We start from the raw sequence: 27,064 nt of genomic DNA on the forward strand, positions 1-27,064 counted from the left end.
GGTGATGATGGTGCAGTGATGATGTTGATGGTGGTGATGATGGTGCAGTGGTTTGCTCACTGGGCTAAGCACACGGAGACGTCAGCGCCACGTGGTGTCAGCACGTGGCCCTGGGGTCTCCGTGAGGTCGACGCGGCCTCACCACCAAAGCCGTTTGGCGTTTGAGCATCGGAACGCCAGAAAGCGTAAATAAAGCCCTTTCTCGTTTCATCGTCTTGCCAGCGCTGGCCATGAAGGGTCCCAGAGATATTTCCACGCGTGTGCCACTGCTGGTGATGATGATGCACCGCAGGCGTGGGGGCGGACCAGCCGATTGCCACGCCGGGCTGAATCGTCACGCCAATCGTCGCAGCGCTCGAGGGCGCACGCGGGGAGCTGAGAGGCAACGCATCGGAGCGCGGCGGAGGAGAGACGCACTGCCAGGAATTACGATGCCGAGGGCAGCAAAGAGGAACGCGCGGGTGGGACAGCGTGCACATTGGAAACGTCACGTATGTACCTTGAACTTCTTTCGCACCGTACGTAGCCAACCGTGCTATAATTGGAGGTGCGCGGGGAAGGATACACTAAATGCAACAAGAAGTTTTAAAGAAACGAGTCGATCTAGAGGGCTTAAAAGTGCATCGCTCCAGTGGCTTCCTAATATCAGAAGAGCGGCGTTCCAGACGGCCGCAGAAGCGCATCTGAAAGCACCGCGCGGCACGGTGACCACTCTCCTCTTCATGTGATGGCGAGCCAAAAGCCTTCGGCTGCTGCTGCAGCTACTGAGAGGATGACCAGATTGTGACGACTGTTAAGAATTTCGATTTAAAGCTTTCGTGACTGCAGGGATTCATCTTCTTGGTTCTTTCGGTAAAGTCACGTAGAAGGGAAATAATAAAACATATTATAAGTCATAAAATAATAAAAATAAAACATATTATGTTTTATTTTTATTATTTTATTACTTCCCTTCTACGTGACTTTACTGAAAGAACCAAGAAGACTTAAGAAGTGGCCTTGCCCCGGGACACGTCACGGGCTGCGATGAACGGTGGCGTGGGGTGAAGATTCACGGAGGCGGCCAGCAGCGGTCAAAGGGCGCGAACACGTCCGATGAATGTCCGATTAATTTTGTCCGTTCCAACCGTGGAGATGGAGTGGCGAAATCCGCTCGTGGGTGGCTTTGGTGCATCGTGAGGCCCTGATGATGCAGCAGTGGAAAGCTCATGGTGGCTTGCAATGAAAGGTCACACAGGCACAAGCGTCGAGTATGTTTGTTTTATTGAAATTAAGTGAATTCAGACTTTTTTTTTTAATACGGATCAATACAATTGATATTCGACGAGTGTACTGTACTACAACAGAGTGTAGAAATGTCACGCACACACGTGCGCGTGACCCGCTCCCCCCCTCCCACTGCCTCCCGCTTGTGGGAGACAACACAAGAAGTAGGTTACTGCTAAGGCTGCGCGGAGACACCTGAGAATTCCCTCGCCCCTCTCCTGCACCAAGTGGGTTTTCTCTGGGCACTTTGGTTTATGCCCCACACAGACACACAACAACAACCGCCATTCGTCACTAAGTGGCGGTGACATCACCACGACGCTTGTGCCAGGCCATGTGCACCTTGAGGCCACGTGAAGTGTCGAACGCCCGCTGGCAGGAGAACTTGGCGGTGGTTCTCGTGGCATTCGTGGTGCCTATCGTAACCGGTTAGATGTGAATTATTGCCAGAGAGGGCCTTGCGGTCAAGCGAGCGTGGCCTACGTGGAGCGAGCGTGCTCTAAACTAGACGGCCGTGGCCTACCGGCTACGATTCGACCACAGGCTGGCGGTGGACATACGGCCTACGAAATGGTGGGCGCCGTTAATACCCAGCGGGGCATTTAGAGTCTCGCGTGGGCTATCTACAAATGTCAGAAATGCATAGTGGAGCGAGAGAGAGAGAGAGAGACGCGGGCGCTGGCCGGGTGGGCGACGTTGCCACGGGGAGTGCGGCACGAGTCCCGGACCTAGAAGCCGAGCGGGTTGGGGGCGAGCACGCCATCGTTGTCCACCGTGGCCGCCGAGATGGCGCGCATGTTCTTGAACGTCTGGAGAACCGTCGAGTTGGTGAGCGAGCGCAGGTTCAGGGAAACTCGCTCCGACGCCTAAGGGGGGGAGGGAGCGGAGGGGCGGAGACGGGAGGAGGGGGGGGGAGTTGGGTGAACAACGAACCCCACACACGCATGGCCGGGTCGTCCATAGCCCAATTGCGGTGTCGTTAGTTGCTGGGTGAGAGGGCGATTGCGAGCAGCCCCCGACAGCAGTGAGCGAGCGAGCGATGGAGGGTGGCGGTGGCGGTCGTCACCTCGAGGCACCACGTCTCGCAGATGAGCCGCTCGTGCTCCGCCGTGGGGGTGCCTTGGCTCAGCGACCGTGACGCCCTACGCACACGCAGACAAAGATCCCCCATGTAGCCTCTCACGACTGTTGGGGGCAAGCGCTGTTACCGATCCTGTAGGACCCTGTGTGTATCCTCGTGTGTCCCCAGATACATCCCGATGTGTACTGGCATCTCCACAGGTGCATCCTTGCGTGTCCATGTGAATCCCCCTTGTGTCTGTTTAACACGTCGGCTTTCGCGACCAAACTTATTCATGGTAACGTTTTTTGGGTTAGATCACGTAAGTGTAAATGTGTCGTTAACCCACTGCCACCCGACACAACCAATTAGTAAAGTTTGTCATGTAAATTAGTTTACTAATTCAGCACACCGGTCGTGTGTTGGAAAGTAAACATTTACAACTTACAACATTGACAATGTTAGTACCGGTGACGTTTGACTGGCGATGACAACCAGCTTCATCAGGTGATTTGTCAGAATTGTGAAGAGGTCTTCCTGTTTCCGGTCTTAAATAGAAGGTAATGTCATCACAGTCAGCCTGTCAAGTGTGAAGATCAGAGGGGGGGGGGGGTTAATGTCGTCATTAACCCCCCCAACCTCTGATCTCCGTATCCCAGTGCGTGTCCCCGTCTGTCCCTGCGTGTCCCTGCGTGTCCCTGCGTGTCCCTGCGTGCGTCCCGCGCCGTGACCCCACGCACCGCGACACCACGGCCACCATGGCGTACAGGTCAATGGCAGCCTCCGCCACTCTGTTCAGCAGGAACTGCTCATCTGTGCACGCACACAACAACAACAACAACAATATAGACAAAGATCCCCCGCGTAGCCTGTTGGGGAAAGTGCTGTTAAGCGAGCACCTGTGAAAGCCGGCATGGCCAACTCTACCCCCGGCTGGCTGCCTTTAGTCTCCCCAGTGCTGATGTTTACACGTGGCACCAGGTACTCATTAGAGGCTGAGTCAACCGAGGGGAGGCCAAATACACACACAAAGACAAAGATCCCCCGGATAGCCTCAACAGACTGCTGGGGCAAGCACTGTTCGCAAGCAGCACCGATGCAGGCCGGCACGGCACACAAGGGAGTGGCTGGCCAACACCACGCCCGGCCGCCTTTGTCTCCCCAGCGGCGATGTTTACACACCGCAACACCAGGTACTCATTTGGGGCCGAGTCGACCTAGGGGAGGCCCAGGACCGGTTCAGATAATCATCACTGGTGTTGACCATGAACGGGAATCAAACCCGGGTCGCCGGGTTCTTAGCACAGCGTACCATCCCCGCTACACTACCGCTCCCCACAATACACACACACACGCACATGCACACACACGCATGACCAGCAGCCGTCATGTGCAACGCACGCACACCCGCGGCCACACGAAGACCCTCACGTAGCCCCCCGTATAGCCAACGTCCATGGCGACCCACGACTCAGACAGTACCAAGTCGGGCCGCATTGGTCTCCCCAGTGCCGATGTTTACAAACACGCAACAGGGTGAGTGGACCTAGGGGAGGTCCAGGACTGGTTCATATATTTGTCACCGATGTTGCCCGTGAATCGGGGATCAAACTCAGGTTTCTGGGTTCGTAGCGCAGTGCGCCAACTACGACGCTACTACTACCCATGACGAAGGCAAGCTGAGCGCAGTGCTATCCACAGCAGCCCCGTTGTACGTCATGTGGCCGCCTTCATAGATGCTTCGCTTGCAGCACATGCCCCCGACAATCTGTCAAAAGGCTACGTGGGATCTCTGATAGCCACTTCTTTGAGGTATCGTTTGTGATAGCCAGGTCGCGTCTGAAAAATAAGCTAATAGCTCAGTGGGCTTTAACTGGTAAGGCAACAATGTATTCGTTTTATTTGTAGATTTTCTTCAAGCGATTTATTTACCTTTCCTCTACTTTGCACTCCTATCATGTTTTTGTTGTAGCGTTCTGACCCGCCCCTACTGGCATCTGTGAAAAAGATCTTTACAGCTCATTGGATTCCTCCTCCAGTAAAAATAAACATTCAGATTCTGGCAAGCATGGATGGATACTCCCCCTCCGCCCTCCCCGTCGACTCCACTCCACTCACCGACGATCTTCTTGCCATGCTTGAGCAGCAGCCCCTCCACGGACGCCCCGAACTGATCCACGCCCTTGGCGATCTGAGCGCGGACGAGAGAGCGGTGTCACCGCGTGGCACCCGCGTCACTTCGCTGTCTACGGCGGCTCAAGCCAAGTCCGAATCGTTGTTGTAGAATCACGGCCGCGTGTAATGTCGTGACGGGTACCGCAAGATCCGACCGTGTCCCTGCAGTGCCCGCCGAGCTGAAATGGCTCCCGGTTGCCGAACGAACACGTTAGAAGGTCGCGCTCATCACACACAAAGTGCTCGCCACGAGTGAACCTCAATACCTCGTCAAGGAGCAGAAACCATCATCACACGAACTCCGCTCATCCTCACAAGACGGTGGTCACCGGATAACGCACTTTCAGGTGCGCTTCTGTGGCTGTCCTTCCGATACTAGGAAGCCACTGGAGCTATGCACATTGAAATCTAGATTGAATACATTTATTTAGAACTGCTGTTTGTGTTTAGTTTGTTGTCCTTCCCCCGCACCTCCGAATAGCACGGTTGGTGACGTGTGGCGCGAAAGAAGTTCAACATATACACGTACACACTCATTGGTTCTTTCGGTAAAGTCACGTATGTAGAAATAAAATAAAAATACAATTAAAATAGATCGACGTTTTGAACGCAACACAAGCGCTCGTCCTCAGGTGAACATGGTGTAAACCACACAGCGAGGGAACACACAGAGCACACACACACACACACAGACTTTACCGAAAGAACCAATGAGTATAGTAATTCCTGCAGTCACGAAAACTTCAATCCTAGATTATATACACGCACAATCAGAATCTTTACTTAGACTGGTGGAATTCCGATGAGCTACGAATACTTTTTTCCCCACAGATGTCCAGCAATTAAGCAAACACAGCCAGAACAAATGCGCTGGTACAAACTAAACTCGATAATGAAAGCGAAAACGAGACGGGCGGTGCAAAGAAGAGGGTACGACCGAGCGGAACAAACACGATGCAAACGAGACAATGACACAAAAATTATTATTTCGCACACGTAGCAAGCAACTGGCTTAGAGTCCGTGGAAATTCAAAGTGAGCGCGAATTAAAAATGTGGGTCAAAATATAACGCATCACACAGAGACGATGAGGAACATTACTGGTGGCTCGGAGAGCAGGCGCAGATGAAAGGCATCGCCTTGAAAATTGAGTGGGCTTGAGCAGGCCACGTCACGGCTAGCGGTGGTGGCGATGGAAGAGATTGGTTACAGAGTGGCAGCCAAAGGAGTGAACGTGTTCAAACGGACTCCCCCTCCCTCCCTCCCTCCGTCCGTCCCCCTCACCAGCTCTCCGCTGCTCTCCAGTTTGGGATGCACGGAGCCCTTGAGGGTGAGTCCACTGCCAAGTCCAACAGACCTGCACACATCCCAGCATGCAGTTCAGCATCTCCCAGCATGCAGTTCAGCAGGAACTAAAGTAACTTACTTTCTCTGCGACTACAGGTGTGCACGTGGGGTGAGAAGCGTCCTTGTTGGTCTACGTGTGTGCGCATGGACATGGTACGCGTTTTCAAGTGTGTGTTCATATGCAGACAATGTTGGGGCAAGTGTATATGTCTGTATGTCTGTGTATGGGGAGCGGTAGTGTAGCGGTTAACGCGCTGTACTACGAACCCAGCAAACACCAGTGACGATTATATAAACCGGTCCTGGGCTTCCCCTTGGTCGACTCGGCCTTAAAATGAGTACATGGCGTGATGTGTAAATATCGCCCCCTCGTGTGTCCTGCCAGCCTTCACAGGTGCTCGCTAACAGCACTTGCCCCACAAGTCTGTCATAGCTATGCAGGGGATCTTCGTGTGTCGGCGTATACGTAAATGTTTGTGCATGCGAGTTCACCTCCGTGCCCTCTTGCCGACTTCTCCCATGATCGTTCCGAAATTACCGATTGGGTTCTTCAGCGCTTTCTGCAGCACCTGCAGATGCTTGCCCGCACCCTACACGCAGGCACACGCGCACAGAGATACACACACAGCACACGCATACAGACACATACATTGTTATCTTATATACATACACAAACACATGGAGCCAAGGCATACACAGACACACTTGCACAAACACATATACATGCACACACCGCCACACACGTGCACCAAGAAACCCGGACACACTCACGTGCACAGACACACTCGTGACGACATACAGAAACACATACAACAACAACAACCGCCATTCGCCACTAAGTGGCGGTGACGTCACCACGACGCTTGTGCCAGGCTATGTGCACCGAGGCCACGTGAAGTGTCGAACACCCGCTGGCAGGAGGTACACACACACACACCAACATACACCCACACAGGAGCACAAACGCAAATTCCTCGCAAAAAAACTAGCCACCCGAGAGCCATTTCACATGCATTACCTCGTATGCCGAGTGGAAGAGTCAGCGGCTGAGTGGGCGAGTGGGTGAGTGGAAGAGTAAGCGGCCGAGTGGGCGAGTGAGCGAACAAGTGAATGGACAAGAGGTTGGGTGAGGAGGCGAGGAGTTATTGGGCGAGCGATCAAACAAACGAATGGGCAGCTGATCGAGCGAGCGAGGGGGTTGAGCGAACGGGCGGGCGAGTGAGTGAGTGAATGAGCGAGTGAGTGAGTGAGTGAGCGAGTGAGTGAGCGAGTGAGTGAGCGAGTGAGTGAGCGAGTGAGTGAGTGAGCGAGTGAGCGAGTGGGCGAGTGAGTGAGCGAGCGAGTGAGTGAGCGAGTGAGTGAGCGAGTGAGCAAGTGAGTGAGCGAGCGAGCGAGCGAGTGAGCGAGTGAGCGAGTGGGCGAGTGAGCGAGTGAGCGAGTGAGCGAGTGAGTGAGTGAGCGAGTGAGTGAGTGAGTGAGAGAGTGAGTGAGCGAGCGAGTGAGCGAGTGAGTGAGTGAGCGAGTGAGTGAGTGAGCGAGTGAGCGAGTGGGCGAGTGAGTGAGAGAGTGAGCGAGTGAGCGAGTGAGCGAGTGAGCGAGTGAGCGAGTGAGCGAGCGAGCGAGTGAGTGAGCGAGCGAGCGAGTGAGCGAGTGAGCGAGCGATCGCTGCTCACCTGGATACCCGTGAGCGCGACAAACAGGCGCAGGATGTCGTTGGTGCCCTCGAAGATGCGGAAGATGCGGAGGTCGCGCATCACGCGCTCCACCCCGCAGTCCTGCGCGTGGGGGGGGGAGCGCGTGGCGAGGAAACAGGAATGAGACGGGACGATCCACGCACGATCCACGCTCGTGCACTGACTGCGCGAAGCTCTGCAATGCTCTGCAACGCGCCCGTCCTCGGGAGCCGTGACTCAGCAGTGAGTGCGGCTCCTCCAGGCAAAATGCATTTGAATTTTTGCAAACAATCCCCTTTTTGCTCCGATTGTGGCTCCAGGATTTGGCCAACACTTCGATGAATGCGATCGGTTCGCAATCGGGCGAGTCCCGAAGTAACAACACAACTTTACACTAAGGGTGCACTCCCATTTGCAAGCGTACTCGTCGCCCCCACGCTGCCGACAGGGGGCGTGTGGACAGGGCCTTACGAACGCACAAACGTGCGTGCACGAGGGGAGCAGGGATTTGATTCTGATGGACGATTATTTTCGAGATTTAGTTTGTTCTCCTTGCCCGCATCCTTCGATTAGCAGGGCTGGCTACGCAAGAAGATCAACACACACACACACACAGAGACGAGTCGCTGCAACGCAGCTCGCCGGCCACCAGTGAAGAGCGCCACAAAGACACATCCGCCAGCCTCGCGAGAAGTGGTCACGGAGCCACGGCCGGTTACCCAATCGATCTCGACGACGTTAACGGGATTGACGATAACGATGGGAATGGCGACGATCAAGTCGGGTTTAGTTTTGTTTAACCGGGCGAGAACTCGGGAGACCAGGACATATGGAGTCTCATCTTGCCAAGAGTGGCGGCTTTGGTTGATCGAAATGACGAACGGCTAATCCAGGCGAGAGAAAAGAACAGCAAAGGAAACAAACGGAAACGGGAGCAAGAACAGCGGCGTAACGACCGTAACGACGGCCTGACCTTCATGAAGCCCATGCCGCCCAGGATCTGGATACACTCGTCCGTGACTTTCCACGCCGCTTCCTGTGACGCGCATCGCACACGCAGCGCGGGAACGTGGTCACAGCGAGGCAACAACAACAAACGGGCAACCTGGCACTCTGCAACACTTGATCAGCGCGCGTCACGTGTCCAAGTTGCCCCAAATTTGAAAACATTACTCGCAAATTTCGTTAAATTGGGAATCGCACAGCAATCGTCGCCCCCTACAGCATACAATTTTTGCGCGTTTTCAGACGCACTTCTGCGGCCGTCTGGAAAACTCTTCCTTCTGATATTAGGAAGCCACTGGAGCGATGCACTTTAAAATCACCTAGATTGAAAACGAATTTCTCGAGAACTGATTTTTACGTTGAATTTGTTGTCCTTCCCTCGCACCTCCGATTAGCACGCTTGGCTGCTACATACTGTGCGAAAGAAGTTCAACACACATGCATGCAACCTTGGCAGGAGCCTCCATCCAAAGGGAGGAGACTCGGTGAGGCTTTCCTGGATAAACGAATGACATCGCCTCTTACTCTGTACGCCTCTTACTCTGTACGTTTCGCCGCGAGAGAGACGCTTATTTATCTCCAATCAGATTCACCGCTGCTTTTGCCAGGTAATCTAGAGTGTGGCCATGTTCGCGATGGATAAATGATACAAATCGGCCTGCAATCCCCGCTCTCTCCTTCGTTGCCACTTCCAAATCAACGCAACTGTCGCGCCGCTCTCTCGGCTCTACGACTCGTTGTGCTGTTGGCCCCCCCCCCCACACCACGCGTTAAAACGTCGTCGTTGTTGTCGTTGTTGTTGTTGTCATTGTTGTTGTCGTTGTTGTTGTTGTCGTCGCTCGCTCTCCAGGTCGGGCCACGCCATCTCAAAACATCCTCGCGTGCGTTTTGGGAAGGGGAATTTCTTTCGCTGAAAGTTGCTGCGGACTTGCTCACCCTCGCTGGTTCTCGTCGTACAGATAAACGTGCAGGATTGTTGTCGATAAATCGATAGCAGCACCACAACGACGAAGACGACTTTTAATTCTTACCGACGCAAAAACTTTGCTGATGGCGGCTTCTATCTGGAACTCGGTCGCCCCCGAGTCCATGTTGGCGCTGATCATGTACGCCATGGCCTGCGCAACACATGCAGCACGGCGCTTAGCACACGGCGAGATACGCACAGTGCGTAACACGAAACATGCGGCATTACACACGAGACCGAAACGGTACCAACACACACACACACACACCCCCAAAACAAGACAAAGATCCCCCGTATAGGCTGTAACAGACTGTTGGGGCAAGTGCTGTTAGCGAGCACCTACGAAGGCTGGCACGACACGAGGGCGTGGGTGGGCCAGCACTACGCCCGGCCGCCTTTGTCTCCCTCGTAGCGATGTTTACACATTGTACCAGGTACTAATTTTGAGTCAACCTAGGGGAGGCCCAGGACCGGTTCAGATAATCCCCGGGTCGCCAGGTTTGTAGTGCAGCGCGCTAACCGCCACACAACCACTCCCCACACACAGCCCATCACACACACACACACACCTTGTCTCACACAGATACATCCCATCGCACGAACAAGACACCCACCCACCCCCCCCCCGTCTCTCACACACCCTGTTGCAGCACACAGACACACATCATAGACAGACACACATCATAGACAAACGCACGCACGCTCCCCATCGCACGCTCCCCATGGCACGCTCCCCATGGCACGCTCCCCATGGCACGCTCCCCATGGCACGCTCCCCATCGCACGCTCGCGCTGTGGCCCCACCTCGGTGGTGTACTGCAGCATGATCATGCGCGCTATCTTCTCCTGGATCGTGCCGTACGTGTGGATCTTGCTCCCGAACTGGGTCCGGTTTGCGGCGTGCTCGACCTGAGGGCAGGGATGACAACGGGAGGGCGAGCGTGGGCGAGCTGGGTCAACCTGGCAGCAGAGAGCGGGGCGAGTCGGGGTGAGGAGAGTTGAAGCGGACGGTACGTGCGGATGCGTAAGACCGAGCGATAGAGGCGAGCTGGCATCGGCGAGGAGAAGCGATACGACATCGGCAGATTAAAATCTGTTACCATCGTGACCTTCCAATCCCTCGCGCCCTTCATCGTCACCACCACCATCGTCGTCGTCATCATCGTCACCGTCACCACCACCACCACCGTCGTTGTTACCATCGTCACCATCCCCACTGTCACCACCGTCACCACCACCATCGTCGTCATCATCGTCACCATCCCCACTGTCACCACCGTCACCACCACCATCGTCGTCATCATCGTCACCGTCACCACTGTCACCACCGTCACCACCACCATCGTCGTCATCATCGTCACTGTCACCACCACCACCATCACCACCGTCGTTGTCATTACCATCACGTGAGCGAGCGCGACTCACCGCCTTGCTAATCGATGCTTTCATGGTGCCGTTGAGCGCGGCCGCCATTCCGAAGCGGCCGTTGTTCAGGATGTTCATGGCAACTGCAATAATAACAAAACACGCACACACGGCATTCCATGTCAACACTCCCACCGCGTGCCATGTATGTTGACATTCTTCCGCACCGTACGTAGCCAACCGTGCTATAATTGGAGGTGTAGGGGGAAGGACAAACTAAATGCAAACGGCAGTTTTAAAGAAATGAGAGTCAATCGAGATGACTTAAAAGTGCATAGCTCCAGTGGTTTTCGAATATCAGCAGAGCGGAGTTCCAATTCGGCCGCAGAAGCGCATCTAAAAGTGCCGCGAGGGGGAAGGACAACAAACTAAACATGAAAAGAAGTTGGAAAGAAATTCGTTTTTAATCGAGAGCAGCTTCCTCTCGCAGCTTTAAACGAAATTCAGCCCTCGATACAAATCTCCGTCGCATTGCGAGTACATAAGCTGACGGAGGTGGTAGCTGCCGGAGAAAAACGCGCTCGCATATTTGCGAATCTTTTTTTTTTGCTACGATTTGTGTCTCCCAAAGTTTTGTACGACACTTTGATGAACGTGGCCGGTTTTTTCCAGGGCGATGTCTCTAATGGCAACTTTACATGAGAGTTCCATTCAAAGTGGATCCTCTTTACGGGGGTTACTGCGAAACAAGACGGACGGGTAGAGGTACACTTCATAAATAAACGGCGTACACTTTGTTTTAAGTCCCCATTCGTTCAACCAAATGAGAACTCAAAGAGACCAGGATCGCTGTAATTTGCAAGAGTGAGCTGGGACTTTAAAGTCTGCCGGCGGGGGGGGGGGCGATGGTTGCCATGTATAGTCCCAATTGAGTATTCTGCGGTGCAATTTTTGGAAAAGAGTTGAGAAATCATTCCAAAGCAATTGGCGAGGGGGGCGGGGTGGTCCCGGGGCATAGACAGGAGGAGTCATGTATGCATGTACGTATGTTGAACTTCTTTCGCACCGTACGTAGCCAACCGTGATAATCTACGGTGCAGAGTTTATGTTGCTCGGCCACAATCGCAGCGCTGTGGCTGCACTTTCCCCAATTCATGAAGGAGGCGATGTGGTGCGTCGTCGCCACGCCGACGTGCAGGTGCCAACGGTGCTAACCGGAGGTGCGGGGCGGGGGGACACCAAACTAAACACACAAAGAAGCAGTTCTAGAGAAATGAAGCAGTGGGTGGTGGTCACAAGTCGATGACGAGAGGGACAAACGAGAAGCAATGTGGGGGGGGGGGTAGGGGGGGTGTGCACGTGTGCTGTGCGCTCGCGAGCGGTTCGTTGACCACGTGCGTAGGGCAAGTTGAACTTCTTTCGCACCGTACGTAGACAAACGCGCGAATCGGACGTGGTGCGGCGGGGCGGGGCGGGGGGGGAAGGACAACAAACGAAACTAAAGACGCGAGGCAGCTGTAAAGAAACGCACGAGGCAGCTGTAAAGAAACGAGTGTTTCACTCGAGGAGATTGCCGACCTTTGAAGCCGCCGCCCAGCTCTCCCAGGAGGTTCTCGGCCGGCACGCGCACGTCCTCAAAGTAAACCTCGGCCGTGTTCGACGCCTTGATGCCCATCTTCTTCTCAGGGGCGCCGCTGACGAGTGGTGGGGGAGGGGGCACAGGGAGGTTAGACGAGTTTGGAACCAACGCCACCACCTCCCCCAGCCGCCCCTCTCCTACCGCGGTCAAGACAATTGGCGAGGCCTCGGTGCGGTCACAGCAACAGCAGCAACACGAGGGTGACAGCTGTCGTCACGGAGCGCTTCCCGTCACAGCCTCACCTCGTCCGTCTCTCATCCTCATCAGCCCCTCGCCTCTCACCTCGCGGTCGGTCTCACCTCGTTACCAACCCGCCCCCCCCCCCACCCCGCCCCGTCACCATCTCCACCCCTCACTTCGTCGCCACTTTCCCTCCCATACTCACTTGGTCACGCCGCCAAAGCTCCGCTCGACGATGAAGGCCGTGATCTTGTCCTTGGTCTCCCCCGTCGCATCGTTCCGCACCGGCGTCTTCGCGAACACCGTGAAGATCTCCGCGATTCCACCATTGCTGCGGCCAATCACAAGACAGCATCGACGTCACGTGACCCCCTACCCAGAGCGATCCCGCCGTTGCTTCGACCAATCACACGGTAACGTCATCGTCGGCATGTGCCCCGCATCTGTCTCTGCCCAGGGGCACTGGGGTGGCTAGGAGATGTTGACTCATCGCCTGGTGCGCAGGAGGTCGTGGGTTCGATCCAGACCCTGACACCTCTGTGCTTGGAATTTGCGTGTTTTCCCCATTTTTGCGTGGATTTTTTTTTTCTCCGGGTCCTCCGGTTTTTTTCTCCACATTTAGAATCAACACGCGTTTATAGTATTTAGCTGCTATAAATTTCCACATGATGAGCCACTTTGTCAAGCTATAATTTGTGTCCAGGTCGCTTCTGAAAAATAACTATATACTGTATGTATAATGGTCCCTCAGTTTACGATGCCATCGATTAACGATATTTTGATGAACCATCCACCTCCCATAGGGTCCCATTGTTTCTATTGACGATACATTTCGATTAACGATGTGTTTACGATATCAAGTGGCTGCCAATTTCGGTAAATCGGAGCGCTCGGAAGTGGACTCAGCAAACCTCAGCCAATCAGCGACGCCCTTTCGTGAGCATTGAGAGCAATAGGAATAGAACTGGATAGCCTAAGGTAACATTTTTTTTATTTTATACTCTATTTATGCACCTTTTTATGCTATATTTCTATTTTTTTATCCATGTTTCTATTAATGTTTTCATATGTTCTTCGAACGTTTATTTATCAACATATTATAAACTGTTGTTAGGGTGAATAAGGTCGACTTCTGATCGTCTCGGAACAAATTAAGCACTTTATAAAACACGTATTTCCCATATAAAATTTACGATTATTTCAATTAATGATGGTTTACAATGAACATCATTAACCGAGGGACCACTGTACAGCCCAGTGGCCAGTGGGGCCTTACCTGGTAGAGTAAAATAAAAATAGTTTAGTTTTAGTTCAGTGTGACTGGGGGGGGGGGGGGGGGTGAGGGCTGTGGCCTCACCTGATCCAGATCTTGCTGCCGTTGAGCGTGTAGTACTTCCCGCACGCACTGCGCACGGCGCGCGTCTTGATGGAGGCGGCGTCCGAGCCGCTGGCCGGCTCCGTGAGGCAGTACGCGGCGATGAGCTCTCCTGCTCACCGCCACCACCATAAATATTCACCATTAACATCACCAGCAACATCACCTTCAACATCACCACATCGTCGTCATCATCAATAGCGCCACCATTAACCACCGCTTGCCGCAAATGAACCACAATACCTTGCCCATCTCGTCAAGGACCATAAAACGTGACACGTCATCCTCTCAGCAGCGGATTTTGGCCGAGCCATCGAACGAAAATGGGTCACTGCGTCGCACGCTTTCAGATGCGCTTCTGCAGCCGTATGGACCGCTCTTCCTTGCGATATTAGGAAGCTATAGACTTTTAAATAATCCAGATTGCAAGCTCATTTCTTTCTAATTGCTTTTTGCGTTTAGTTTGTTGTCCTTCCCCCGCACATCCGAATAGCACGGTTGGCTACGTACGGTGCGAAAGAAGTTCAACAAAACACACATACAACATCCCGATCATCAACATCGCTGCCGACACCTCCACCACCACGAGTGGGCAGTCGGGAGATGGGACAGCGGTGGTGCCGCCGTGAGCACGCCGTGCTACGAACCTGGCGAGCCGAGTTCCATTCCCGTTCACGACCAATAAACAGTGGCGATTATCTGAACAGGCCCCGAGCCTCCCCTAGGTCGACTAAGCCTAAAATGAGTACCTGCTACGATTTATAAACATCGCCAAGATGGAGACAAAGGCTGCCGGCGTGGTGCTGAACACCCACCTCCTCGTGTGCCGTGCGGGTCTTCATAGGTGCTCAATAACAGCACTTGCTCCAAATGTCTATTGAGGCTACATGGGGACCTTTGTCTTTGGTATGTGTATATGTGTTGAACTTCTTTCGCACAATATGTAGCCAACCGTGATAATCAGGTGCAATTAGCACGGTTTTACTAAAACTCGTTTTTTATTTTCCCAGGTAAGGCCCATTGAGCTACATATACATTTGGAGGGAAAAACCGGAGGACCCAGAGAAAAAAATCCACAAAACTACGGGAACAGAGAGCGACACGCATACTCCAAGTACAGTAAAACCTTGGATTGCGAGCAGAATTCGTTCCAGAAACGTGCTTGTAATCCAAAGCACTCGTATATCAAAGCACTCTTATATCAGTTGTGATCACGTGACGCTCGGCAGACAAAGTGTATACACGTGCTGCTCGTATTGCAAGACCTCGCTCGTTTATCAAATTAATATTTATTAAAATTTTTGCTCGTCTTGCAAAACACTCGCAGACCAAGCTACTCGCAATCCAAGGTTTTACTGTACACAGCCGGCGCCAGGGTCTGGACCGAACCTCCTCCTGTATGCGAGGCGAGGTAGTTAACATCTCCTCGCCACCGTGGGAAGAGCCCACGGCTTACCCGAGGCGAGCTTGGGGAGGTATTTCTTCTTCTGCTCGGGGTTGCCGAAGAGCAGGATGCCCTTGAAGCCGATGGACTGGTGGGCGCCGAGCGTGATGCCCACGCCCAGGTCGTGGCGACCCACGATGTCCACCAGCCGCGCGTACTGCACGAGAGACAAAGAGGTCGCCCCGTGCAGCCTTCAGCAGACCGTAGGGAGAGGGGCAAGTGCTGCTGCTTTTACGGGGCACCGACGCAGGCCGGGAGAACACGGCGCACGAGTCGGGCTTGTGTGTATCTCCACACACAGGTAGGTGCATGTAAACGTAACAAAGATAAAAGGCAAAGATATCCCCATATAGCCCGTGCAGACTTGTGGGGCAAGTTCTGTTGGCGAGCGGCACTTATGAAGGCCGGCACGGCACACGAGGGCCGCCTTTGTCTCCCCAGTGGAGATGTTTACACACCGCACCAGGTACTCATTTGAGGCCGAGTCGACCTAGGGGAGACCCATGACCAGTTCAGATAATCGTCACCGGTGTTGGCCGTGAGTGGTAATCGAGCTCGGGTCGCCAGTTTCATAGCGCAGCGCGCTAACCGCGACACTACTGCTCCCCACAACGTAACATACATGGATAGACACACTCACGGACACGCACTCACAAATGCACAGGCAAACGTACAAGGGTGCACGCGCACTTGTGTTGTTTTGGTGTCGTGTGTCTACATCTGTGTTACGACGTAAATGTTTGCGTGTGCGCACACGCGCGAGTGTTTGTGTCCGAGCTTGTAGTCCTCACCTGCGTGTTCGTCAGGCCCAGGCCTCCGAGCTCTGTGGGCACCTGAAGCCCGAAGGCCCCCATCTCCTTGAGCCCCTGCATCGTCGCGTCCTCCACCTTCTCCAGGGTGTCATTAGCGGCTGGGTTGTTAACCTCCTGCGCCCGTTCACACGCGGTCATCAGTTGGCAGTGCAGTCTGTAATCGGCTGTGCTCATTGCCACGAGGTCGTTGACCTGCTGCTCTTGTTACAAGGGGCCGCTGCTGGAGTTAGCAGTGGCGGGTGGCTCCGCTGCTGCGCTCATGAATGTCACCACGGCGGCTAGGAGATGTTAACTCCCTCGCCTGGTGTACAGGAGGTCGTGGGTTCGATCCCGACCCTGACGCCTACTGTAGATTTGGAGTTTGTGTGTGTCTCTCATCATCATCACAGTGGCTAGGAGATGTTAACTCCCTCGCCTGGTGTACAGGAGGTCGTGGGTTCGATCCCGACCCTGACGCCTACTGTAGATTTGGAGTTTGTGTGTGTCTCTCATCATCATCACAGTGGCTAGGAGATGTTAACTACCTCGCCTGGTGTACAGGAGGTCGTGGGTTCGATCCCGACCTGACGCCTGCTACTGCTGTAGATTTGGAGTTTGCGTGTCTCTCTCTCTCTCATCATCATCAAGGTGGCTAGGAGATGTTAACTACCTCGCCTGGTGTACAGGAGGTCGTGAGTTTGATCCCGACCCCGATGCCTGCTACTGCTGTAGATTTGGAGTTTGCGTGTCTCTCTCTCCCTCTCATCGTCATCAAGGTGGCTAGGAGATGTTAACTACCTCGTCTGGTGTACAGGAGGTCGTGGGTTCGATCCCGACCCTGACGCATGCTGCTGTAGATTTGGAGTTCAAGTGTTATCCCCGTAGTCGCGTGGATTTTACTCCGGGTCTTCCAGTTTTTCCCTCCACGTTTAGAATCAACATGCGTTTGGAGTATTTGACTGCTATAAATCTCCACATAAGCCACTTCGTTGAGCTAACAATCATGGCCAGGTCACTTCTTACCTAGTAAAATAAAAATAGTTTATAGTTTAATTTTGATTTAAAGCTTTCGTGACTGCAGATATTCATATTCTTGGTTCTTTCGGAAAAAGTCACGTAGAAGGGAAATAATAAAAATGTTATTGTTTTATATTTTTATTATTTTATTATTTCCCTTCTACGTGACTTTACCGAAAGAACATAGTTTATAGTTTAGACTCCTCCTCAGAGAGTCGTTTCTCTGGTCGGAGTTGGTGCATCTCTCTTCCAGGGCCGACTCCACTCACCTCAAAAAACTTTGAGACTGGATCGACCAGCTCCTGCAGGAACTGGCTCTGCTCCTCGTTCAGAGCTGCCAAATGAACATGGACACGCGCCGTTAACGTCGTCACCGTCCATCATCGTCGCGCACGCTGCCTTGACCAGACGGATGACGGCAGCGATCAGGCTCAGGATGATTACGGTAGACTAAGGACAGTGATTTAGTAACATTTGGTGTCTGCGCCATTCTTAACAGCTCAAGGATATCGTGCGTGAAGGTGCTGCTCTGTTTCATAGACAGTCTGCAGCAGTTTCACAGTACGGGGGGGGGGGGGGGGCGTTGCTCCTCAAGAGTGATCTGAATGGAGTCGTTTGCAGGGCAATTTTTTAATTTGCCAAATGTGGACCGCGACAGCCGGCACACAATGGCCTACTCGCTTTGAATGACGTCACGGGATCTTTAACATCAACTGCGAAGGAAATGTCGCCTATTTTACGGTGAGTAAACCCACACTAATAGCCGCAACTATACGCACGCGAATAAACACAACTGTGGCTTAGAAACTAAGTAGTATATAATAGGCGACGTTCCGTACAATGGCCCGTTTGCACGGCCCACGGAGGGAGTCGGAGTGGATGAGAGTTGGGGACAGCACTTTCTACACCATTGGGGCCTGATAATAATTACATTCTATCTTGATTTGCATTCTTTCAAAAAATTCTGATGAACAGGTTTTAGATAATCTCCTTAAGTGATGCATTCTTGGGTTAAATTCTCATTTCAAATCGGATTAGTATGAGCAAAACGCACTTTGTGTTGCATTCCTGGGTGCTCGGTGCTCTAGGGGCATATGAACTCGTACACATTGTTGGCCCTCTGTTATCTCTCTGTTGTGTTTTTTGCCCGTTTTTATTTTGTTGACCAGTCTGCAATTGCATCGTATCGTGTGTTCGGATCGTTGAAACAGGAATTGTGAATTGTGATGTTGCGCCAAGGGGTTTCAATGTACTCAATGCACTCTATCGTCTGGCCTCACTGAAAGACCGGCACGGAGATTTCTTAGCGGCTGATCACAGCAAACCGGGAACGGCATCAGCAGCAACTACAGCAGCAACTAGAGCAACAACTACAGCAACCACAACTACAGCAACCACAACTACAGCAACACTTCCATTACTACAGCAGCAGCTACGATAGACACGAGAGGGGGACATCTAAAAGGGGATAGGTCACAGAGGGGGCCCATCGAGAAGCCTCGGCAACCCGTCAGTAGGTTCCAGAAAGGGGGCGTGGCCAGGGCGGAGCGAGGCCACGCCCCCCTAAGAGGGGCCCCCTGTGGGGGACCACGTGGCTGTTGCTGGAAGTGGGATCCCCGTCGTGCTGCTCAAGTCCCTCGTCGTCACCATCTCCTCGTCGTCACCATCTCCTCGTCGTCACCATCTCCTCGTCGTCACCATCTCCTCGTCGTCACCATCTCCTCGTCGTCACCATCTCCTCGTCGTCACCATCTCCTCGTCGTCACCATCTCCTCGTCGTCACCATCTCCTCGTCGTCACCATCTCCTCGTCGTCACCATCTCCTCGTCGTCACCATCTCCTCGTCGTCACCGTCCTTCTCGTCGTCACCGTCCTTCTCGTCGTCGTCACCGTCTCCACCACCCCGGGGCGCCGCTAGTCAGACGGCCTGCCAACTGTTCTAACCAATTCTAGATTTGAAGCTTTCGTGACTGCAAGGATTCACTCTTAGTTCTTTCGGTAAAGTCACGTAGGAAAAAAATTAAATTAAAATTCATAAAAAATAAAAACAATAAAATCACGACGTTTTGGAGGCAACACGGAAGCTCGTGTTGCCTCCCAAACGTCGTGATTTTATTGTTTTTATTTTTTATTAATTTTAATTTCATTTTTTTACCTACGTGACTTTACCGAAAGAACTAAGAGTATGTTCTAACCAAGTGGTGCCGCCGACAATAGACGGTCCTAATAAATAGCGCGATTATCCCGATGGTGCTTGCTAAAGAAACAAGTGCCTCCAAGTGTTGCCGTCTCCGAGTTAGTCAGTACACGTGTGAGACACGGAGCAAACGAAATGGTAAAAACGAGGCGAGGCTTACCGTTCGGGTAGGGCAAGACCTGATGCATCGACAGCTCCCCCTTGAAAATGGACGCAGCAAACGACTTGGAACTCTGGGTGGGGATGGGAGGGGGTTAGAGGTTAATGGAGGTCAAGTGCTACTTAGAGAACTACCCAGGTAAGGCGCACTGAGCTACGTAGCTACTTTTCAGAAAGGACCTGGCCACAAATGATAGCTCAACGAAGTGGCTTATCACGCGGAAATTTATAACGGCCAAATACTCGAAACGCACGTTTTTAAATGTTAAGGGAAAAACTGTAGGGAACCAGAAAAAAATAAGCGCGACCGCGGGGAGAGAGAGACACGCAAACTGCAAATATGCAGCAGCAGGCGTGAGGGTTGGGAACGAACCCACGACCTCCTGTACACCAGGCGAGGTAGTTAACATGTCGTTGGCATGACAACCACCACCAGCATCTGAGTAACCAGGGTGCCCGCATCAGGCTAAGTGCACTTTGAGGCCGCCCAGAGTGATAAAGAATCACTGATGATCGATAAGTGTCATTAGTGAGCACGGCACGCGAGTGGTGTGACTAGCACCACGCCTGGCCGGCTTTGTCTCATCATCAGCACTATATTGAACTCTGGCACAATTTGTTTTAAACTGTATTAATGTGCTGGCACAACAATTTTTTTTATTATATATGAACTAAACTTTTTATATTACCAAGTAAGGCCCACTGAGCTATATAGATTTTTCAGAAGCAACCAGGCCACAAATGATAGGTCAACGAAGCGGCTTATCATGTGGAAATCTATAGCAGCCAAACACTCTAAACGTCTGTTTTTAGACAAACCTTATGCTACCAGCAAAACTGCATCAGGTACTTTTTTAAGGCTGTGTCGATCTAGGGGAAGACGAGGGCAGGTTTGCGTAAAAGTTCCCACCGATTCTGTGCATAGTTGGGAACTGAACCCAGGTATACAGGCTGATAGTGGAGCTTGCACTCCACAGTTCCACCACGATCCACACAATCACATCATTACACACACCAGTGACAAAGCTCCCCCGTAAAGCGGTAACAGACTGTTGGGGAAAGTCCTGTTAGCGAGCACCTATGAAGGCCAACACAGCCCTCGTTGCGATGTGTACAAATCACACAAGGTACTCATTTGAGGCCGAGTCGACCTAAGGGAGGCCCTAGATTGGTTCAGGTAATCCTCACTGGTGTTGGTCGTGAGCAGGAATCGAACTCGTGTGGCCGAGTTCCTAGTGCAGTATGCTAACCACTACACTACCGCACAAGAATGATCTTTGTTTACATAAACTACACACAACCACACACCCCACCAATACACAATACTACCACACACAGCACCATTAATACACACACCTCACAACCACAGACACCACATAACCACACACCCCACCATTACATGCACCACACACAAACCCCGACTTACAGTAACTGCACTCGTTTCGGCAGTGGCTGCGTGAGTCGCGGTTTTGCTGGTGGCATGAGGTTTTTCCAAGACTGCCTGTGGCCCGCACACAACAATAACAAATAACAACAAACAACAACAAAACAGCAGCAGCTTTAACAAAGTCACAACCTGCTTCTCGGGAACACGAGTAATGACTTACGACCTAAACACACGCACGGCGATCCCCGTGCATCCATAGCAACAGTCGGGGCACGTACTATTAGTGATCTCCTATGAAGGCCATTACTACTATCATGAGCCAAGAATGTCTGTGTGTAACGCGCGTGACGTCACTCCACATGCCGCACCCCCCCGTCATGAATATTCATGAGCGGGTGAATTTTGACACTCGCGCAGAAGGTCGAGCGGAAATATTTTTTCGCAAATTCGCTTTAAGTTTGACGTTTCTTTATAGAAAGTGAATCTAATAAATAATTCTACGCAGCAACAAAGTGGATTTGGTGTCTTTATCTATTTCTTCAGCACTTGAGACAAAAGGTAAGTCAAATTTATGCTTATACATTATGGTAAAATAGACATTTCTCGGTGATTTTCCAGATATTCCATCGAATTCCAAATTATTTCAACCCCAGCGACCGAAAGCAGAAGAGAATAAAGTATCAGAGCAGTGAATCTGAACAAATTAAAGGTCAGTTATATACAGTGCAACAGTGACATGAAGCGAGGTGTTTTATGACTTCGTTTTGTGCCAGATTCACTGCCATTAATAGTGCTACAGCGAGCTGCAGTGAAGTGTTTGATGACGAACTTTCGTGCAAGATTCACTGCCATGAAATTGACACAACATACAATTGTACTCTGCTCAATCTTTTCGTAAATATTACAGCTTCCGTCCTAGGATGGGCAAACAAGCTAGCGTTCAAAGGTTTCTCTCAACAGCTCGTTTCCATTCAAATTCTATGGGTGGGTACACACAAAGATGCCATGTAGAGATATACAGACGGCTGCTGCAAGTTCTGTGCCACCTATAATAATATCACCGCGAAAGCCTGCCCGCCTTTGTCTCCCCACTTCTGACATTTGCACACACACTGCCAGCTATTTATGGCAGGATGAGTCGCCCTAGAGGAGAGGACCAGGACAGATTCGGGTATTATTCACCACCGATGTTAGCTGTGCGGTCAGGAATCGAACTTTAGTTGGGTTCGATCCCTACAAATGAGTGGGTGTGTGTGTGTATGCAGAAGCCGGCACGGCACACGAGGGGTGGATGGCCAGCACCAGTCCCAGCTACACATCTCCTTATCGGCGATGTTTATACATTGTACTCGGTACTCGTTTGAGTACCTAGGCTCATTTGAGTACTCATTTGAGGACCTAGGCCCATGGCTGGTTCAGATAATCTATCGCAAGTGTTGGAAGCCGCGAGCAGGAATCAAACTCGGGTCGCCGGGTTCGTAGCACAGCGCGCGAACCATTACATCACCGCTCCTTACGTGTGTCTGTGTGTGTGCGTAGGTGGCACACACACAGACACACACCCACACACACGTGTCTGTGTGTGTGCGTAGGTCGCACACACACGTGTCTGTGTGTGTGCGTAGGTCGCACACACACGTGTCTGTGTGTGTGCGTAGGTCGCACACACACGTGTCTGTGTGTGTGCGTAGGTCGCACACACGCGTGTCTGTGGGTGTGCGTAGGTCGCACACACACCCACACACACACCCACACACGTGTCTGTGTGTGCGTAGGTCGCACACACACGTGTCTGTGTGTGTGCGTAGGTCGCACACACACGTGTCTGTGTGTGTGCGTAGGTCGCACACACACCCACACACACACCCACACACGTGTCTGTGTGTGCGTAGGTCGCACACACGCACACACAACACACGGGTCTGTGTGTGTGCGTAGGTTGCACGCACACACACAGACACACACCCACGTGTCTGTGTGTGTAGGTCGCACACACACACACGTGTCTGTGTGTGTGCGTAGGTTGCACACACCCACACACACGTGTCTGTGTGTGTGCGTAGGTTGCACACACCCACACACACGTGTCTGTGTGTAGGTTGCACACACCCACACACACGTGTGTGTAGGTCGCACACACACACACCCACACACGTGTCTGTGTGTGTGTAGGTCGCACACCCACACACACACACACCCCGTGTCTGTGTGTGTGCGTAAGTCGCACACACACCCACCGGCGCGTGTGTTCCGTCTCCCTGTGTATTTATAATTCGCACTCGCAAGGTCGCCACGTGACCCACAGGCACAGGCTGTGGAATCTGGGACAAATGTCAAGGCGTGGAGCCAAAGGACCCCGGGTTACAGCGCCTTGGGGCGTCCACGCCAATGCCCGTTCGCATTTAAATACTTCCTAAAAATGTAAAAAAAAAATCACGACGTATTGGTGAAAATATGTTGGTGAAGCAAATACAATATTTGCACCGCAATGGGGATTTTTTTTTAAATCACAAGTTAAAAAAATAATTGATTAAAGTTGTTGTTCAAGTTGTTGCTACATGTAGTTCCGTTGTTTGAAAAGAGGACTTTGTAAAAAAAAAACACGTAAACCGGGATGGTGGCCTTTGCGAGTTAAAAAAAAACCCCGCAGAACCAGCAACAACTGTTTGTGACCTCTGACCTCACACAGTGATGGGGATGTTGCAGAGAATCGTGGTACTGGTGGCGAAGATTCAGATTGCAATTGTGAATATGGTGTTGATGGGTGAGGCCGTGTTTTTAAATGGTTGATGGTAAGTGATGGTGTTGGCCATGTTGATGATGATGCTGATGGTAATAATTAGAATGAAAGACGACGGAGTGATGATGGTGATGTTTACGAAGACGGTGGTGATGATGGTGATGGAGGAGAGGCTCGTGAAGGACGCTCCTGGGCAGTTGGAGGCAGTCGCCCTCCAACGACAACGGAGGGCGGAGGAGCGGCGCTCACAACAACGAGCGGAGTGCCCGGCAGATAAAGTAGAGCAGGTTGGCACAGTAGGGGGTATAGCTGGTGCATCTGCCAATCATCTCAGCCAACCCACGGTACCTTGGTCTGTCCCCTGACCTCCTGTTCAGCGAGTTTACAACACTCCATGTGGCCTCGAAAGTGCACCTGGCCTGGCACGAGTGCCGTGATGATGTCACCACCACTTTATAGCCTGTTGTTTGATGGTTGATGGTGATGTTGTTTGATGGCCTTGGTGATGTTGTCTATCCGAGTGATGTTAATGATGCTGCTGCTGTTGTCGGTGATGATGTTGTCGATGATGATGATGAGATCCGTGTTGACGACGTCTCACCTCCGTGACACCGCTCGCTGCTCTGCTCACCCCATACTTGACCCTGGCCAGCGGCACCCTGCGCACACACAACCGCCCGCGAGTCACTCACCACCCTACTTGCTGTACTACCTGCCACCGTGCAGCAGCAGGATAAACAACCGAGGCGACACAACGAACAAACACCGTGACGACACACACCCGCTACAACGGGAACAGCATCGACAGTTGCAACAATAACACGGCAGCAGAGTTGACAGCACAAGCCACGGCAACAATTGTTGAAGGTGGCTGCAACAATAGCAACAACCGAACAAGACGCCTGGACTCAGCATCCACAAGCTATGCCCATTCCACTGTCGGATGAAGAACTCCCAGAATTCGTCACCATCTCCCGCGCTCTCGCGATGGATGCGACACAGTCCATCTCGCTCCCGCACAGAGAGCCGATTTCGTCGCTCCATCTCAGCGGGCGCGTGGTTTTTTTCTCTCTCCCTACTTTGGCTGCCACTCCGTCGATAGCCTCGACCACGTTTCTCCCATCGCTCCTCAACCCGTCCTAGCCATGGCGTGTCCCTGCCCAAACCCCACTTCCGTGCTCTCAATCAAAACGACGGTGGTGTCCAGGAGACTTGCATAGCTACTCGAAGCCGCGTCTTCCCCTTTCGGGTCTCTCAGCGTCCACTTCCCATCTCGCCACGGTGGTGCCACGGTGGCTAGGAGATGTTAACTACCTCGCCTGGTATGCAGGAGGTCGTGGGTTCAATTCCGACCCTGACGCCTGCTGCTGTATATTTGGAGTTGGCGCGTCTCTTTCTCTCCCCGTGGTCGCGTGGATTTTTCTCCGGGTCCTCCCGGTTTTTTCCTTGCACATTTAAAATCAACATCACGCGTTTAGAGTATCTGGCTGCTCTAAACGTCCAAATAAGCCACTTCGTTGAGCTATCATTTGTGGCCAGGACTTGTCTGAAAAAAAAAGCTAAAGAGTGGGCCCTACCTGATAAAAAGAAAAAATTGTTTATAGTTTAGTTGAGTAATTCCAGGCACGAACGAACCTCCTCTTGGCCCACTTATTTAAACATTTTGCTCCATTCACTTGTCAGTTTCCGGTGTTTCAGGTGGACGACCTCCTTACATCAGTCACCAATTTAATCACTACATGATGATGATTAACCCGAACACAGTCAGACTGTCTATTCGGTTGTCCTACGAATACAGATCCCTTCACAATCAGACAAACACAATGTTAAGTCGAGCCCTGGTCTGGCTCTATGAGCCTCTGACATGGACACAATCTTAGTGGCTCTATGAGCCTCTGACATGAACACAATCTTAGTGGCTCTATGAGCCTCTGACATGGACACAATCTTAGTGGCTCTATGAGTCTCTGCCATGAACACAATCTTAGTGGCTCTATGAGACTCTGCTATAGACACAATCTTAGTGGGGCTCTATGAGCCTCTGCCATGAACACAATCTTAGTGGCTCTATGAGCCTCTGACATGAACACAATCTTAGTGGCTCTATGAGCCTCTGACATGAACACAATCTTAGTGGCTCTATGAGCCTCTGACATGAACACAATCTTAGTGGGGCTCTATGAGCCTCTGACATGAACACAATCTTAGTGGCTCTATGAGCCTCTGCCATGAACACAATCTTAGTGGCTCTATGAGTCTCTGACATGGACACAATCTTAGTGGCTCTATGAGCCTCTGACATGAACACAATCTTAGTGGCTCTATGAGTCTCTGACATGAACACAATCTTAGTGGGGCTCTGTGAGCCTCTGACATGAACACAATCTTAGTGGCTCTATGAGCCTCTGCCATGAACACAATCTTAGTGGCTCTATGAGTCTGACATTAACACAATCTTAGTGGCTCTATGAGTCTCTGACATGGACACAATCTTAGTGGGGCTCTATGAGCCTCTAACATGGACACAATCTTAGTGGGGCTCTATGAGCCTCTAACATGGACACAATCTTAAGACGAGCCCTGGTCTGGCTCTATGAGCCTCACACACTCATCAACCACTTACCCGTTCCGGACCAGAATAGAACCACCACGCGCGACCACCAGCATGGACATGACTCTCGAAATGGATATTAGAGACAAGGAGAGAGAGAGAGGGGAGAAAAAATGTAAATGAAGAGACAAAAACTCCCGCACTCCCTGTGGGCCGCAGTCACCGATCGATCTCAGACTGCCGTGTGATTGAATCAGGCACCGCGGCGAGATTAATAGACACCCCACGCGTTATGTCACCGCGGGGGAGGGGCTGGACAGGAGGAAGTGACGTCACCACGGGGGTCTTGGCAGGAGGGGCAGTGACGTCACCGCGGGGGCTTGCAGAAGGAAGTGACGTCACCACGGGGGGCTTGGCAGGAGGGGGGCAGTGACGTCACCGCGGGGGGCTTGCAGAAGGAAGTGACGTCACCACGGGGGGCTTGGCAGGAGGGGGGGGTCTGATGGAATCGAATCGGTTCGTGTGCGCGAATCGATTTACCCGATTCGTGGATTCGATTCTCAGGTGACCTTGTACAGAGTGGTCGTGGTGCAAGTGCGACTCGGCCACCTGTGGTGATCATCTTTATCGCCCCTACCGAGATGATGATGATGGGCCGGGTTGACCCCCTGGTTGAATGTGCTCGTTGTCTGCGGTGGTTTTGTGAATGAACGTGAATGTCCCTGGT

The 27,064-nt window shown here is 52.2% G+C and overlaps 1 protein-coding gene across 1 annotated transcript; it reads right to left on the reverse strand.

Moving 5' to 3' along the window:
- Positions 1-1,252: 1,252 nt before the first annotated feature.
- ACADVL (acyl-CoA dehydrogenase very long chain) lies at positions 1,253-26,628 on the reverse strand. Its single transcript, XM_078869010.1, has 21 exons — positions 26,410-26,628; positions 24,388-24,445; positions 21,086-21,160; positions 19,661-19,733; positions 17,573-17,637; positions 16,287-16,421; positions 15,508-15,652; positions 14,034-14,163; positions 12,882-13,007; positions 12,436-12,551; positions 10,918-11,000; positions 10,297-10,401; positions 9,557-9,643; positions 8,494-8,556; positions 7,521-7,622; positions 6,340-6,437; positions 5,785-5,857; positions 4,445-4,517; positions 3,067-3,139; positions 2,333-2,408; positions 1,253-2,132 (listed from the first exon to the last, which is right to left on the reverse strand). The coding sequence occupies exons 1-21, from the start codon at positions 26,457-26,459 to the stop codon at positions 1,995-1,997; spliced, it is 1,944 nt and encodes a 647-aa protein (XP_078725136.1). The 5' UTR covers positions 26,460-26,628; the 3' UTR covers positions 1,253-1,994.
- Between the last annotated feature and the right edge of the window lie 436 nt (positions 26,629-27,064).

The sequence above is a fragment of the Lampetra fluviatilis genome, chromosome 27 (assembly GCF_964198595.1).
Source record: "Lampetra fluviatilis chromosome 27, kcLamFluv1.1, whole genome shotgun sequence".
In the NCBI taxonomy this organism is placed as follows: domain Eukaryota; kingdom Metazoa; phylum Chordata; class Hyperoartia; order Petromyzontiformes; family Petromyzontidae; genus Lampetra; species Lampetra fluviatilis.